Source organism: Rana temporaria, chromosome 10 (assembly GCF_905171775.1).
Source record: "Rana temporaria chromosome 10, aRanTem1.1, whole genome shotgun sequence".
NCBI classification, from domain to species: domain Eukaryota; kingdom Metazoa; phylum Chordata; class Amphibia; order Anura; family Ranidae; genus Rana; species Rana temporaria.
In genome coordinates this window covers 55,388,704-55,407,309 of record NC_053498.1, presented here as the reverse complement: position 1 = coordinate 55,407,309, position 18,606 = coordinate 55,388,704, and the positions used below count along the sequence as shown (strand labels likewise).

General features: G+C 43.1%; 1 protein-coding gene across 1 annotated transcript in view; it reads left to right on the top strand.

Moving 5' to 3' along the window:
* The window catches only part of ALDH16A1 (aldehyde dehydrogenase 16 family member A1), a 214,936-nt gene that overhangs the window by 101,539 nt on the left and 94,791 nt on the right, over positions 1-18,606 (top strand). Inside the window, exons 11-12 of the mRNA XM_040327630.1 lie at positions 2,870-2,975; positions 9,741-9,910. Coding sequence (XP_040183564.1) covers positions 2,870-2,975; positions 9,741-9,910 — 276 coding nt within the window. The remainder of the gene's footprint in view (positions 1-2,869; positions 2,976-9,740; positions 9,911-18,606) is intronic.

Here is an 18,606-nt window from a genome sequence, read left to right as displayed (position 1 = left end):
CCTGGAACTTAGATCCTGTCACTGTCCTGTCATTTATTTTTATTTTTTTTAACACTCTTTCTTACATTTAAAACGCAAAAATGCAGTAGCTCAGTTTCATTAATTACAATTCTCATACATCTCCTTACAATCCCTACTTCTTCACACTCATTTACCTCCCATCCCAGCTCTACTTTCAGACACACTCTTCCTTCTATGAACGATGCTTTCTAACCTCATTTCAAATTGTACTAATTTCTACCCTTTTTTTTTCTATTTTTTTTTTTAAGTGTATTTTGTGCATGTACTCGAGAGAGGAGCCTGACTGCAGGAGTTGGGAGTAGGCAGCCCTCCCCCAGAGGCAATCTGCCACCTTTCTCCATGCCCCGGGTGCGTGAGGGGGTCCTCCCACACAGCCTGCCCTACCTGCTCCGCTTTGAAGCCCAACAGGGCAGAGGGACTCCCTATAAGGGAGTGAGAGGATCTAGCCCGCTCAACCAGCCCCATTGGTCCTTCGCCTCTCTTTTTAGAGACCGTGTGGTCAAAGTGCGTGCATGTTAACCCAATTTCGAGTGCGTGTAAGTGTGATGGATTTTGTGGGAGGGGGGTGGGCACGTACTAAGCGCAGGCTTACCTCGCATAGCACGCCCACCGGGAGCCGGGCTGAGACCACCAAACTCAATTCACATGCAGCCGGGACCGGGATCCGAACCCCTAGCTGCAGAGGTGAATGGCTTATCAGCGCAGTGCCAATCGCGTTGAGCCACCGCAGCTCCCCTAATTTCTACCCTTCTTTGCAATCCAGAGACAAGTAAGAATTATTAAATTTCCCCCATATGTTGTATAAATGGTCCTAGTGAATTTGTCCGGCAGTTGTAAGAGGCAAAATAATTTCCCCTTGCAAAAGTAAATGTGTTGTGTCTCTTTCCTGATGCATCTGCGCACCAAAAACAGTCCTTTAGGTCACCGTTTCTCAACTCCAGTCCTCAAGGCACCCCAACAGGTCATGTTTTCAGGCTTTCCATTATTTTGCACAGGTGATTTGATTAGTTTCACTGCCTTAATAATTACCACAGCCATTTCATCTGAGGGAAATCCTGAAAATATGACCTGTTGGGGCGCTTTGAGGACTGGAGTTGAGAAACGCTGCTTTAGGTTAATGGTCATGTATTCCCCTCTGAGTTCAAGTCAGGAAAAAGCAAGGAGCTGCATGCTGCCAAACGCTTTATTGAATACCTGCAGTTATACCTGATAATGTGTAAAATGAACACTCCCTCTTCATCCCTTTTCTTGTTTTTTTAACGAAAAAAATGTCCCTCAATGAACAAAAATCTTATTAGAATTACCAACATTTAATGTTTTTGTTTTTAATGTAATTTTACATTGCAATAAACAAAGTATTATTTTGGAAAATATTTGTAAAAAAAATTCCAGATGTTCACTAGCAAAATGTTTTAATACTGTAAGGTGGTATATGAAGCAATTATAGATCCCTAAATTCATTTACTTCGAAGGGGAGGGCTAATGGCTGTGTAAAGTCAAACAGTGTTTCTCAACTCCAGTCCTCAAGGCGCCCCAACAGGGTGATCTGATCAGTTTCACTGCCTTAGTAATTACCACAGCTGTTTAATCTGAGGCAAATCCTGAAAACGTGACCTGTTTGGGGTGTCTTGAGGACTGGAGTTGAGAAACACTGGTCTAACTAGATGAAAAGGATTTACCCTTTCTCACCACAAGTGAAATGTGGACATGGACATTTATAAAGGGACTAACCTACAGCATGCTATCCTCAGTTATAAGAATACAATACGTACTGTAGGCACTTTAGATTCTAGAGCGTGTTATAACTAGATGCTCAATTATCACTCTATCTTTATCTTGCATTGTGAGATCTGGAACACCTCTAACTTATTACTGTGTGCTTTTTTTATGCATTCTTTGAGTATACATTTTTTCAGAGAATGCATACAGAAATAACACGTCCAATACTCAGAACAATGATGCACTATAAAGACTGGCATAAAAAGTGACATTAGTTAATATTTCTGGATTAGCAAAGTAGTGGAATAATCAAGTGAATAACATCAGTCTACACAATGTTAACATGGAAAAGAATCGTTATGTGGAAAATGGAATAGTACCTTGAATAATTAAGGCGGTGAGAAACCAAGATGGATGGTTATATTCTGCACCAGTCAAAAACATCTGGGAAGGCTGGGAGAGAAAATAATGGAAAGAGGGAGAGAGGGAGGGTTTGGCCCCATACACACAAGAGGATTTATCCGCAGATACGGTCCAGCGGACCGTTTCCACGGATAAATCCTCTCAAAGATATCCGCTGATTTCGATGGGATGGAGTGTACACACCATCCCATTGAAATCCGCGCGGAAATCCTCTGCCGATGACGTGTCGCGCCGTCGCCGCGATGCTGTCATATAAGGAATTCCACGCATGCGTCAAATCATTACGACGCGTGCGGGGAATCCCTTTGGACGAATGGATCCGGTAAGTCTGTACAGACGAGCGGATCCATCCGTTGGAATGGATTCCAGCAGATGGATATGTTGTGCAGCACAACAAATATTCGATCTGCTGGAATCCATCCCAGAGGAGATTTCTCCGCGGAAACAGATCCGCTGGCGTGTACACACCATAGGATCTATCCGCAGAAACCCATTTGCTGGGATTTATCTGCGGATGGATTCTATCGTGTGTACGGGGCCTTAGACTACTTGTCTGAGCTTAGGTAGTGTCTCTTTTCTGGAGAACCCTTTTAAACTGTAAACTAAAAATATATAATGGTGGTGCAGACATATCTGGCAACTGTTCTAGCAGCAGCCCACCCCCCTTGTGTGTATGTTACTGACCGATCCCCTCCTCTGTCTTCAGCATAAAGGCTGGCACAGTGTGGATAAATGGACACAACATGTTTGATGCAGCTGCCGGGTTTGGTGGATATAAAGAAAGTGGATTTGGACGGGATGGAGGAAAAGAGGTGAGAAGAATTGTACTTGTACCCCACTTTAGTAAAAAAAGAATAAGGTACTGCATATATACGGCAATTACTGCACAAGCAATTTCGTAAATCAATGTTTTAAAGAATACCTTTGTGCTTCAGTCTGCAGCCGTGTATGATTTTTACTCCTCCTTGATGTAATGACTGTTGATGACCCTTTAAGCAAACTTTAATGCCAAGAGATGGAGTGGCTTCCCAATCACATGACTGTTTTGATTGGTTCTCATAGCAGTTACATGATCAGGAGCCTGTTTTCCTGGCTCCCGTTTAGAGCTTGTGCACAAATGCAGTCAGAAACAGCTTGGCCATTGTGCTCAGCGTGTGCGGTGAGCATTCTCTCAGTACACAACCTTAGACCTCCCTGGACAAATATGTGAACACCTAGGCATTAAAGCCCACTTGTCCTGCTGCTACATATAAACAATACACCACATGTTTCAAACGCAAAGTCGGCAGGCAAAATCCAGCCCACCAGGCCATTTCATGTGGCCCTCTCACCCAGGGCTTTTTTTTTCAGCCTCCATTCCGCCAACTCCAGCCCTCGCCCTCCACTCCCTGCTGAGAAGCCTTCCTCTTGGCAGCTTTCACAGATCCCTTCCTGATCTGCACTCATGATGGGGACAAGGGAAGTGCAGGTGCAGTGTGGAATGGGGCATCACGTGGTAAGCTGCACTGTGATCCCCATCTGTGCACGGATACCAACCAATGATATCTCTCTGCAAGTGAGAGACAGGTGGAGACTCCTACACTGCCAGGAGGTACTAGAGCTGGGCCAGGTAGGTGAGATGCGAGGAAGATTTTTGGGGCTGATGGAAGAGATGAGGGCTGTGGAGAGAGGTGCAGAAGTCAGAGTCGAAGAGGGGTAGAAGTGAGATGTGGACAGCCTGTGAGGGAGAACTGAAACCTCTGAATAGCACACCTCTAAACCCTGCACTCTGTATGTAGCATGCTCCTCAACCCTGTACTCAATACACAGCGCACCCCTGGACTCTGCACTCTATATGTAGCGCACACCTGAACACTGCTCTCTGTACATAGCGCATCCCTGAACCCTGCATATAACATACTCCTGTAGGTAGATTCAGTAAGAGTTAGGCCGACTTATCAGTAGATAAGCCTGCCTAACTCAGAATCTACGCCGACCTATGTTTAAGTGTATGCTCAAACAGAGATACGCTTAAACATATCTAAGCTAGGACGGCTTGCGCCGTCCTATCTTAGATTGCAATTTTTCGGATGGCTGCTAGGTGGCGCTTCTATTGCGGTCGGCGTCGAATATGTAAATGAGTTTGTACGCCACTTCTCAAACGTACGCCCGGCAGCCGCAGTCGATTTACGCCGTTTCCGTAAGGCCTTAAGAGGCCTATAGTTATTCCACCTATTAGGTGGAATAACAATGTTAAAGTATGGCCGCCGTTCCCGCCGTGAGATTCGAAATTTTAACGTCGTTTGCGTAAGTCGTCCGCGAATCGGGATTTACGTTGTTTACGTCCACGTCAAAATCAATAGGCCCGTGCGGCGTACGTAACCGCAATGCACACTGGGAAATGTAGTTGCCCGGCGCATGCGCAGTGAAAAAAAAATGTGAGGTCAAGCCTCATTGCCATTAAACACACCCCCCCCAACCCATTTGAATTAGGCGCCCTTACGCCCGCCGCATTTACACTACGCCGCCCTAAGTAAGGAGGCAAGTACTTTGTGAATCATGTACTTGCCTCTCTTACTTAAGGCGGCGTAGTGTAAACACGCTAGGCTACGCCGACCTAGTTTTGCGCGCCCCTACCTGAATCTACCCACTGGTACTTATTGCCCCTTTAAGATCATCTCACTGTAAGTGTAACTTTTCTACACCCACTGTTCAATGGGGGGGGGGGGGTTATGGCTGAGTCACTGCAATTCTCTGAGAGGAAAACCCCTGGATACATTAATACAGTCTTATAGCTACAACCGGCTCTTTCAGGGCAACCAGCGTTGAACAGTTGGGAAGCGCTTACAGGTGTTTTCGTGTAAATATTCCAACACTGTATATATACAGAACGCTTTCTCGTGAAGAAGGTGATTTCAGAATATTGTATTTCTGAAGTCTGACATTGTTCTCTAAAGTGACAGCAACCTCACCGAGAAATACTGGAGCCTGGGGAGGAGGTTGCAGTGGGGTGCAAATAGTTTTGTGGCAAGGGCAGGATCATCACTAGCATCATTGCTAGGATGTGAAAGACCTAGTGCAACTTGAGATGTAATAAAGTTGTGTGCCATGGTAAATGGTGCATATAGCCACATTGCTCGGACAGTGAAATGAGCTTAAAAGGACATGGTTGAATAGATTCTGAACCTAGTCAATGTATAACCTGCAAGCATATGCTACAGTCCTAGTACCCAAGAAATATGTTTTAATTGCTGTGCCACCAGCAGGAGTTTCACAGACACATAACTTTAGCACAAGCATGGTTTAAAATCAAATGCTAGCATTACCTTGTGCTTTTTTTGTACACAGACAACAAACATTGAGCTACAGTAGGTGTTTGTGATATTGTGCTTTTAGCACGACAGCGTCGCGCTGATACTCGGCGACAGGGTGCCGAGATCTCGCCGACATCTCACACTCACTGGAATAGTGACAGCACATCCCAGCAAGCGCGTCATAGAAGCGACGGGAGATCCGACTTGGATTCCCGCCAATTCTACACGTGTGCGGCGTTTGTTATGAATCCTGAAGGGGAAGTCCCCGCTGGATTTTAAATAAAAATCCGGCATGGGTCCCCCCTCAGGAGCATACCGGGCCCTTAGGTCTGTTATGGGTTGTAAGGAGAGCCCCCCTACGCCGAAAAAAACGGCGTAGGGGGTCCCCCTACAATCCATACCAGACCCGTATCCAAAGCACGCAACCCGGTCAGCCAGGAAGGGAGTGGGGACGAGCGAGCGCCCCCCCCCCCCTCCTGAGCCGTACCAGGCTGCATGCCCTCAACATGGGGGGGTTGGGTGCTCTGGGGCAGGGGGGCGCACTGCGGCCCCCCCACCTCAGAGCACCCTGTCCCCATGTTGATGAGGACAGGGCCCCTTCCCGACAACCCTGGCCGTTGGTTGTCGGGGTATGCGGGCGGGAGGCTTATCGGAATCTGGGAGCCCCCTTTAATAAGGGGCCCCCAGATACCGGCCCCCCACCCTAAGTGAATGAGTATGGGGTACATCGTACCCCTACCCATTCACCTGCAAGAAAAGTGGTAAAAACACAAATAAACCACACAGTGTATTAAAATATTTAATTTTTCTGCTCCGGAGGCCGCCCCCTGTCTTCTTTATTAGCTCTTTTACCAGGGGGGGCTTCTTCTTTGACGTCTTCGGGTGGGTGGGGGCCGCCGTCTGGTTCTCTTCCACCGCCGGGGGGGGGTGGCTTTTAAAAAAGCCCCCACCCCCCCGGCGGGTTTCCTCCGGCGTCTTCGGCGGGGCTCTTCTTCCGCTATCCCGACGGGTCTTCTCAACTCTCCGGGGTTCTCCTTCTGTCTTCGCCGCTCTCCGTTGTTGACTCGGCGCACCCCGGTTCTTCGTCTCGCTGTCCGGTGTCTTCTTCCGTGATGTACGTCTTCTCCTTCCGTGCTGTGATGAGTTCTTCTTCCGTGCTGTGACGTCATGTTCTTCACTTCTCTCCTTCTCCCGATGTTGCCACGCCGGTCCTCCTCGCTGAAATGACGGATGCGCGCCTTGCATCGGACCTATATAGGCCTCACAGTCCCATCATGCTCTGTACCTACCCATGTGATACCTACCCACGTACCACATACTCATTCACTTAGGGTGGGGGGCCGGTATCTGGGGGCCCCCTTATTAAAGGGGGCTCCCAGATTCCGATAAGCCTCCCGCCCGCATACCCCGACAACCAACGGCCAGGGTTGTCGGGAAGGGGCCCTGTCCTCATCAACATGGGGACAGGGTGCTCTGAGGTGGGGGGGGCCGCAGTGCGCCCCCCTGCCCCAGAGCACCCAACCCCCCCATGTTGAGGGCATGCAGCCTGGTACGGCTCAGGAGGGGGGGGGGGGGGGGCGCTCGCTCGTCCCCACTCCCTTCCTGGCTGACCGGGTAGCGTGCTTTGGATACGGGTCTGGTATGGATTGTAGGGGGACCCCCTACGCCGTTTTTTTCGGCGTAGGGGGGCTCTCCTTACAACCCATAACAGACCTAAGGGCCCGGTATGCTCCTGAGGGGGGACCCATGCCGGATTTTTATTTAAACAAACGCCGCACACGTGTAGAATTGGCGGGAATCCAAGTCGGATCTCCCGTCGCTTGTATGACGGCTCTGTATCCATCGCGGCAAGCCAGCTCGGCGCTGGCTCCCGCGATGGGGCTCGTAGGTGCTCAATCTCGCTGAGAAAGAGAGCGAGATTGACACAAAATCGGGTTCACCTACTGTAACCTTTTACCGGGCCTACCTTTATAGAAGAACTTAATTTGAAAAGCTTAGAGCTTCTTAGCAAGCAGCATCTTAGACAATAAATACTTTGGTCTACAGTATGTAATTGACAATATAACATATAACGAGTAAATGTGCAGCCCTAAATGAGGACAGTCACTGTAAATGAGGCCATATAATAAAGTAAAAAAATGAAAATGATTGTTTTACACTCACAGTGAATAAACTGAATAAAGTCCACAACGTGATAAAAAATAAAGTCCACAGATGACAAATGAGATGCAATGTTAATCCAGGTAAGTTAATGACCACCTTAGGACATCAATGGAAGGACAGGTGTGAAGAGTGGGTAATGGAAGAAAGCCACCACCAACATAAGGAAGGCTTACCAGAGCTGTTGGACTCAACAAGGCATATGCCCAATGAGTCGTCAAGGCTTGTGATGAAGACACTCCAGTAGACAGGGACATTCACGTCTGCAAATGCTGGCATCCTTCAGATGATTCCCAATAGAGAAGGAAAGCTCTTTCTTATGTGCTCACAAGATGCAGCCAAAAATTAAACAAAGTTCCACATAGTGTGAATCCCAGATGATGTCTCTTCAGACGAAACGTGTTGAGATGAGCCTTGCTGATTAACCTACAGTCTATTTTACAAGCGCTTTGTATCTGCTCAAAATGTGAGTGTTCCTAAATGTTTATTAAATAATCTTTGTTATACGGATTTACACTATGTGGAACTTTGTTTCATTTTTGGTTGCATCTTGTGAGCAGATGGAAAAGATTCGTCCAACCTCCCTCCTTCTCTATTGGGAATCATTTGAAGGACCGTGTGATCACCATTCACTCATGTCAGTATTTGCAGGTGTGGATGTCCCTGTCTACCGGTGTGTCTTCACCACAAGCCGTGACCACTCATTGGGCATATGCCTTCTTGAACCTTATAGCTATGGTAGGCCTTCCTTATGTTGGTGGTGGCGGCTTTCTCCCATTATCCACTCTTCACACCTGTCCTTCCATTGATGTCCTAAGGTGGTCTTACCTGGATTAACGTTGCTTCTCAGTTGTTATCCGTTGGCCATATTTTTTATCATGTTGGGGTCAGTTTATTCACTTATTTAATTGCACAAAATTCAACGAAGTGTTGCACATCGTTTCAATGTAGTAAAATCATGTATTCTTCATGCTGAGCACAGATTTTCTACATGGTCTTTCCTATTTCAGCTGGTGTGGTTTTGCAGCAAAATACAGTTCTCTCATTGGCACAGGTCACACTAAACACATGCAGTTTTGTCTTTACTTTTGGGAGAAACCAACTTCACCCAACTATGCCAAATGTATTGTTTGTACAATATTGTCTTTTGTGTGGGTATCATATTTTCTGGTGTAATTTTTGACAGATTTGGACTTGATCTATATTTGAAAGAATAGGAATTACTAGAAAACCTCTTGAATTTTCAATATGGGGTAGCAGAATTCCCATCTTGTGTTATGGTGCTGTATACAGTCTAGTAATTACGAGTAATATTCTCAATAATCCATTGCTTTCTAGGATACCCACATAAGATAATAATGTACAACAAATAATACATTTTGGATAATATTTCCCTTCTTTAGGGGGTGTTAAGAAATCAAGGGATAAAAGCCCTTATGTTGTGAAGAAGTTGGATCAATTCAAGTACATCATGTATGTCACAGTTGCCATTAAAGAATTGATGTGGTGCTAGAGTTTGTTTCCAGGACACATATTTTTGTCAGTTATTCTAAGGTATATTTCTATGTATGGGCACCTTAAGGGCCCATTCACATTATCGGTGTGATGCGTGGCCACTTATGTGTCCATATGAAGGAGCTGATACGTGTTTTTGTAATTACCATTGAACTGTTTACTTTTTTATGTAACTTTATTAAAATGTCACAAAATTTGATATATTTTTTTCTCATCTTTGTACACTGCAGCAAGTTGCGATGCGGTAGTGTGTACTTGCATTGCAACACGCTGGACTGTGTGAACATGCAGCATGTCCTACTTTTTTCAGTGCACACCACTGCAGTGTGGTGGCATGAACTGAACTATTATGGCATGAGGCAAATAACCAAGCTCAGCCTGAACCATATGGTGTGACTGGGCCGTAAGTGTCATCTGTAATCTTATTTGAAATTACCATTATTACTGGATTTACAGCCCACATTAGCTGACCACAGATGTGAAGGTTTGATTCATCTAATTTTGGCCAGCGAAAATAAGGATAATCTATTGTCTGTGGGCAACAGAATACACCGCTGGCAAATGGTCCAGTGGACATGTTATAAACCTTGTCTTGCTTTTCTTCTGTAGGGGCTGTTTGAGTATGTAAGGCCGTCCTGGGAAAGCAGACCACGACCAAATCCAGGGGATGTAAATTATAAAACATTTGCAGTTACCTATGGTGCCGACCTTCCTCCTATTCCAGGTCAAAAACCGGTCAATCTTTCTGTAATTCAGACACAGGACTCAGAAATTCCCAGGTACTTTTAATTTAATTAATAATTTAGTTTGTATAATAGTTTTTAACTATCGGGATTTGTCACTAGAAGTGCCGCTTGCTGTACCTTACCCAAAGTCCTCCTCACACTAACCCTACCTAATTGTAACTCTCCCTGTAAACCCCCCCCCCCCCCTTTTCAACCATTTCACCAACCCTCTTGTAGAGGAATGGCAGAAAAAAAAAGTGGTCAAATATTTTCTTAATAAAATATAATGGTTGGGACCAGACCAAGAACTGTCCGTTTCTATTCCTCTCCTGCCCTTTCCAAAACTGAATTTTTATTTGATTGCCAGTGATTTGATTTGCCTTTTTATTTTATTTTTTACTTTATTTTTTATTTTTTCCTTTTTGTGGTTAAAAGCATTTGATTGGGATTGTATAACCTGGAAGTTTATAGTAGTCTGTTATGGTTTAGTACATAGTAGTGGAGTTTATCACCATATATAAAACAGATTAACACTTAGCTTAGTTGTGGCGTATCAAGGCAGAATAATATATTTTATTGTCCACTCACAAGTATGACAAAGATGAGGTTAAAATATATTTTTCATATGTATAAAGCAGACAACCTGTTGTTCGCCAAACATTCACTGCAGGTTAACCTTCCAGGTGCCTGTGCTTTAAATGACGGAATGATTACCACCAGCGAATGTTTGGTGAAAGTCACATTTAGGCTCCAACTAACAATTATTTTCATAATCGATTAGTTGGTGTGATTTGTTTCCATTAATTGGATAAAAACCTCAAAAGTTTGGTGTATAATTTAGTTAATATATAAAATTTAAAAAAAGATGATTTATTCTTGAATCTCTATATGCAGTATGCATGGTAAAAAAAATATTTTTCCTTTCCCCTTACCCGATCCTTTTGCCTAAACAAAATTAGTTTTTTGGTACTCAATGGAGCCCGGAGATCTGGAGATGCATCATAATAATAATCATCATCATCATCATCATCATCATCATCATCATCATCATCATCATCCTCATCATCATCATCCCTTTCCTGGTGTCTATAAAGTGGTTCAAAATGATTGTTAAGAGGAACATGTTGTGCTGAGTAAAAAATAGTAGACCCCCTATACCCTCCTGTGCAGTCTTCCTGCCCTCTCATTACAGGTGAGTAATGGGGATGCTGGATACTTCCCCTCTGGGGAGAAGGATAATATGGATTCCTACCTTTCCTCTGGTTACCTTGTCCTGGGTTAAAACCACCCAATCTCCCCTGTTGAGGTCTGCCATTACATCCCTCATTGGGCCATGAGGCAGTATGTTCCCTCAAAGACCGAAATCTAGGAGCCTGTCTTGTATCACGATTATATGAAATATCCTTCCGGATGTTTTGTAGCTTCCACACATTAACCCTCTCCCTCATGTTTTATAGGGTTCTTGATTCATCATTTGGTTACTAGTACCTGTTGCCCCCGAATAGGTGCGTGGTCCATCCATTTTAAGATCCTCATTGGTTCCTTCACCTACATTTCTTTGCCATTTGAAAGCTCGCTTGAGTGGATTCCTCCACATGCCTAAAATTCCGATTTTTTTTTTTTTTTTTTCCCCTTCGTTGTTCCTCTTCCTCTATTGCTAGTATTTTCTTGAGTTCCTGACTATAAAGCCGGTAAGATTCCTCATTAATAAAAGTAATACATTTTTCTTTTATTTTACTAATCTCTTTAGCCAACCTGGAGATTTTATTTTTCTAGCTACCAGAAATTGTAAAAAAAACAATCGGAAAGCTCATTATGCCCTTTATCTAGATAAACATTCCATCCTAAACTCCTGGGGAATATTTTTTTCTTCAATATAGCGTTCAAGGAATACAACATCAGAAGATGCATGTATTTCCTCAACCATTAAATTTTTTAGTCTCATAAATATTCCTCTCAATTCTTTTAACTCAGAGGGAGCATTATCAAACGCCTCCCCTGCATTAATTCTGCGTGAGCTATGATATGCAAAAACATCCATATTCATGGCTAGCTGTGAGATACCTTTTGTATTCACAAATAGTAGTTAAATAGAATTGTTTGTGGACTCGTGCGAGACTTCTGCACTGAATAAAATACCTGAATACTGGACCTCTACAAATTTGGTTTAAAAATAATGCGCTGTCTCTTAAAGTGTCACATATTAATTGTAACGGTCACCACCGTTTACGATTTCCCTTCCACCAATCACGACAGCTTATCCGACACTCCAACCATCCAACAGACACGATCCATTCCATAAGAATTCCCCCAGAATTAAGACGAGACAAAAGCTCTGTTATTTCTGGTTTCAAATGAATGAATGACTTTTAATGGTATCTTAGCTTTCTTATATACAGTACAAGCATGTTACAGTAATCAAAGGAACAAATAAACTCTCCACCCACACATCACACAATGGGGCTTCAATACACATTCTTTTAGATAATGACATTCAGGTGAGTTAATTACTACTCATTAACCAGACGGTCTGGCTCTGCGACAAGTTCCCCTCACCTGTTACCCAAAACGCATTTCTTTACTGAACATAATTGACATGCTAATTCCCTACCCCTGAAAGGCGACATCTGACCTTTCAGACTTAATTAGTACAATGGACACAGAATGTAATCACAGCAAGATACTTTAACATCCCATAATAGCCAGCCAGGCTGACTCTCAGTTTCAATCCACACACAAAATAGTATTAGCATCACACAATGGAATGTCTAGGAGCAGACTCAATTAACACCTCAAAAGCATGTGTCCCCACATAAATGAATACTATACTATTGACCTGGTGGGGTCAGAATAACCAACTTGTAATATCTCAAGATATCCTGCAATATGGATTATCATTAATGTCCCATCTAATGTAATTCGAGATATCCATTCTCAGTCACCCTATGCCCAAAAGGGGCATAGGATGACCCTAGACCCAAGAGTCATTAGTGACGCTGGCACAGGAGTACCCCACATCCTTCAAAGGTCTCTGGGTGTTATGGGCCATTCCGTTACATTAATGATAGAAATTTTTTTTTTTATATTTAATATCTTATAATTTCCTACATCCACTGCTAATGTATCATAAATATAGTGCAAATCGTGTAAAAATATTCATAATAAACATTTTCCACAAAATGCAAAAAAAAAATATTCATAAGTAAATACATATACAGTTGTGCTCATAAGTTTAATTTGATTTCTTGTCCATTTTTCACAGAATATGAATGATAACACAAATACTTTTCTTTCACGCATGGTTAGTGTCTGGCTGGAGCCATTTATTATCAATCAACTGTTTACTCTCATTAAATCATAATCACAATAGAAACTACCCAAATGACCCTGATCAAAAGTTTACATACCCCAGTTCTTAATACCGTATTATTAATTAATTATTAGTATTTGTGGATGAGGCTCTTTATCTTCTCAGATGGTAAAGCTGCCCATTCCTCTTGGCAAAAAGCCTCCAGTTCCTGGAAATTCTTGTGCTGTTTTGCATGAACTGCAGGTTTGAGATCTCCCCAAGGGTGGTTCAATGATATTGATGTCAAGAGACTGAGATGGCCACTCCAGAACCTGCACTTTATTCTGCTGTAGCCAATGACATGACATGTTTGAATGTCCAAGTACGTCCCATGCGCAGCTTTCTGGCTGATGAATGGCAAATGTTCCTATAGTATTTTATGATAACATACTGCATTCATCTTGCCATCAATTTTGACCAAATTTCCTGTGCCTTTTGTAGCTCACACATCCCCAAAACATCAGAGACCCACCTCTGTGTTTCACAGTAGGAATGGTGTACCTTTCATCATAGGTCTTGTTCACTCCTCTCCAAAAAAAGCAAAATTTTGGTCTCATCACCCAAAATGACTTTGTGCCAGAAGGTTTGAGGCTTGTCTCTGTACTGTTTGCCGTATTGTAAGTGGGTTACCTTGTGGCATTTGCGTAGTAATCGCTTTCTTCTGGGGACTCGACCATGCAACCCATCTTTCTTCAAGTGCCTCCTTATTGTGCATCTTGAAACGGCCACACCACATGTTTTCTCAGAGTCCTGTATTTCACCTGAAGTTATTTGTAGGTTTTTTCTTTTGCATCGCGAACTATTTTCCTGGTGGTTGTGGCTGAAATTTTAGTTGGTCTACCTGACCGTGGTTTTGGTTTCAACAGAACCCCTCATTTTCCACTTCTTGATTAGAGTTTGAAACTGCTCATTGGCATTCTCAATTCCTTGGATATCTTTTTATATCCCTTTCCAGTTTAATACAGTTCAACTAACTTTTTCTGCAAATCCTTTGACAATTCTTTTGCTTTCCCCATGACTCAGAATCCAGAAACGTCAGTGCAGCACAGGATGAAATCTGCAAGGGTCTGTCAGGAGTCCAGAAATGTATTGACCTTTCATACACACACGCACACTAATTGCAAGCAAACAGATCACAGGTGAGGATGGTTACATTTTAATAGCCATTTTAACCCCTTTGTGTCAACTTGTGTGCATGTTATCAGGCCAAAATCACCAGGGTATGTAAACTTTTGATCAGGGTCATTTGGACAGTTTCTATTATGATTTAAAAAGAGTAAACACAGTTGATTGATGATAATAAATGGGTTCAGCCAAACACTAACCATGAGTAAAAGAAACGTTTTTGTTATCATTCATATTCTGGGAAAAATGGCCAAGAAATCATACATTCTGCCAGGGTATGTAAACTTATGAGCACAACTGTAAATTCTGAACTATTGATTCATAAATAAGTAAATTAAAAATCCAGATAAAGTCCATCAATGCAAAGAAATGTGCTCTATGCTGAAAAAAATATATGAAAGTGCTTCTGTGTCACAACTGTGCTCCTTAGGACAAACAGGCTGCTTTCCAAACGGAAAGGATCTCGCATAAGGAGATCATCATCGCTTAAACGTGTTCCCCTCTGGAGGACCGACACTTTCACTGTCTTGGATGGATTAGAAACAAGGAAGAGAACTCATAGTGCTATACTGCATTTTAAAAGATTTATTTATACAAAGTATTGCACTTAGAGTATAGAGATGTAACAAGAAAAACGGTGCCAATAAGCACGGGCGTGATGGCTGTCAACATGTCCATGCATACTGACGTCACACCGCTACCTCCGCCCAAGTGTTTCCCCACAGCAAGTAGTGACTGGTCAAGATCGTTAAAGTGTCAGTCCTCTAGAGGGGAATACGTTTAAGCACTGATGATCTTTTTGGTTTGGTAAGCAGCTTGTTTGACTAAGGAGTACTGTGACACAGAAGCACTTTCATATATTTTTTCAGCACAAAGCACTTCTCTTTGCACTTAGATGGACTTTTTTGGACTTTATCTGGATTTTTTATTTACTTTTTTATGAATTAATAGTTCAGCATTTAAATATATTTGCTTATGATTTTTTGCGGCCAAGCGCAAATCCTATACATTTTCTATTTAACAATTATTTGTGAATACAAAGGTATCTTGCACCTAGCAATGAATATGGATGTTTTTGCATATCATAGCTCATGCAGAATTAATGCAGGGGATGTGTTTGATAAATATTCCTCTCAATCCGTGAACTTTATGAGATGTGATGGTTGCGGAAATGCATGCATCTTGGGATATTGTATTCCTTGAACACTAAATTGACGAAAAAACAATCCCCAGGAGTTTAAGATAGAATGTTTATTCAGATAAAGGGGATGATGAGCTTTTTGAATGGTTTCAGTACTTCAATGATCCTGGCATTGGTTGTTTTAAATTTGATAGCCAGGAAAATAATTAAAGTCTCCAGATTGGTGAAAGAAAAGGAAAATTGATGAGGAATCTTATCGCCTTTATAGTCAGGAACTCAAGGAACTACTAGAGAAAGAGTATCAAAGAAGCAAAAATCCGAAACTTTTTTTTTTTTTGGCATGTGGAAGAATCCACTCAAGCAAGCTTTTAAATGGCAAAGAAATGTAGGTGAAGGAACCAATGAGGATCTTAAAATGGATGGACCATACACCCATTCGGGGGCAACAGGTGCTAGTAACCAAATGATGAATCAAGAACCCTATAAACATAAGGGAGAGGGTTATTGTATGGAAGCTACGAACATCTGGAAAGCTATTCCATATAGTCCTGATACAAGACAGGCTCCTAGATTTCGGCATTTAAGAGAAAAAAACTCCATTGCGGCCCAGTGAGGGATGTAATGGCAAAGCTCAACAGGGGAGGTCAGGTGGTTTTAACTTAGGACAAGGTAATGAGAGGGCAGGTTGACTGCCACTTTTATAGATATCAGGAAAGGGATGATGATGATGATGATGATGATGTATCTCTGGATCCCCAGGCTGTGACTCCATTGAGTACCAAATACCACAGTTTTGTAGGCAAAGGACTGGAAAAGGGGAAAGGAAAAAGGTAAGGGGTTGCAGAGAAAGTAGGAGAAGGTATCCTCGGGAGGGGGGGGGGGGGACGTTAGACTGTGAAGGGATTTTTAATCTGAGTGGTGTGGAACTTACCAACTCTGAGAAATTCAAAGTTTGCACCGACTAGGTCTCTTAAAAAATGTGTACCTTTCATTGATGTACACAAGTATATAAGAAAATTAAGTATTAACGGGCACTTTTATCTAACCCAGTGGAAAGGAATTTTGTTTTCAATCAAAGACCAGATATTGTTCATACAGGGCCAGATTCTCATAGATCTGCGTATCTTTGCACGGGCAGAACATTTCCGATTTACGTTACGCCTCGGCAACTTAGACGGGCAAGTGCTGTATTCTCAAAGCACTTGCTCCGTAAGTTGCGGCGGCGTAGCGTAAATAGACCGGCGTAAGCCCGCCTAATTCAAATTTGGAACAGGGGGGCGTGTGTTATGTAAAATAACCATGACCCGACGTGATTGACGTTTTTCACGAACGGGGCATGCGCCGTCTGTGGACATATCCCAGTGTGCATTGCTCCAAATACGCCGCAAGGACGTATTGGTTTTGACGTGAACGTAAATTACGTCCAGCCTCATTCACGGACGACTTGCGCAAACGACGTAAAATATTCAAAATTCGACGCGGGAACGACGTCCATACTTAACATTGGTACGCCACCATATAGCAGGGGTAACTTTACGCCGGGAAAAGTCTAACGTAAATGGCGTATCTGGACTGCATCGGCCGGGCGTATGTTCGTGAATTCGCGTATCTAGCTGATTTACATATTTCTAGGCGTAAATCGGCGTACACGCCCCTATCAGCCAGCGTAGATATGCAGTTCCGATCCGACGGCGTAAGAGACTTACGCCGGTCGGATCTAATAGAAATCTATGCGTAACTGATTCTAAGAATCGGGCGCATAGATACGACGGCACAACTCAGAGATACGATGGCGTATCTGGAGATACGCCTTTGTATCTCATTTGTGAATCTGGGCCACAGTTTTTATAAAGGTGTCACTGTTTAACCCCCCCGGTTAATGTTGGACCCAACATTACTTTTAAAAATCTGGTATTGAAGCACCTAAAGCTGGCCTGGTTCAAATATAGGCCACAGGGGAACCTACCGAATGGTATTGGGTCTCTTTGTAGACTAAAAAATGTGGTTATATGCCCCGCCGATAAAAGCGGAGGAATAGTTTTGTTGAAAGAGACTATTTGGAAGAAATGGGCAACCGTTTATCAGATAGTAATACATACTGGATGAAGTATTAGGAAAAGACTCTACACACTCCAATAAAAAACTGTTGGAGAAATTGGTGCATAGAGGATATAGAGATGATATCGCTGATAAAAAAGAGAAACAGTATTTGGTGGCACTACCGCCCAGAATACCGATAAACCACTATATATTATATACCAAAAGTTTGAACAAAACGCCTGGCAGGCCAATCGTAAGTGGTATCGACTCCCTTACCTCACATATTGGTTGGTACATTGACTTCTTTTTACAACTGCTGGTAACTGGGACCCAGCTTTTCTTAAGGACACCATGCAATGTATCAATGAACTGTCCACGATTAAATTGGAACTGCTGATGTCTCCTTCCTTTACACTATTATTCTGTATTCTAAGGACTATGAGGTGGCTTTGTTTTTTTCTAGATTTAAATGAGAAGGTCCCCCAGAAAACGAGAGTTCATCTTTAAACTTTTAAAATTTGGGATGGAATATACCGTATTTATCTTCATATAACGCGCCACGGCGTATAGCGCGCACCCCCAACCTGGAAGGGAAATTTCAGGAAAAAAAGAAAATACTCCGTTTGAATGCCCCTCGTCAGTGTCTTGTCCGGTCAGGCGTCCGTCTGCGGCCCTGGTGGTGTTCTCTTGCGCTGTTTCTGAGTCGATCCCCGCTTCCCTCGCTGTGTTTGAACACCGCCGCCGACATATGCCGAGTGCAGTACACTCGGCCAGGCTCGGCTCCCCTCGCGGTCACGCCCTGTGCCGCACATGTTAGTATATGTCGGCGGCGGCGGCGTTCGAACACAGCGCAGGAATCAGTGATCAGCGTATATAGCGCACCCACGATTTTCCCCTTATTTTAGGGGAAAAAAGTGCGCGGTATACGCCGATAAATACGATAATTGTTTTTATTATGAGGGGATTTTTTTTTTTTTTTTTTATACAGCACACAGATTTGGTGATGGGTGCCAAATTTGCCCCATAACCTCACTAACTCACTTGTTTATGAAGCTGTTGGAAGAGGGAGACATGTTTTCTGAAATTTAATTTTTG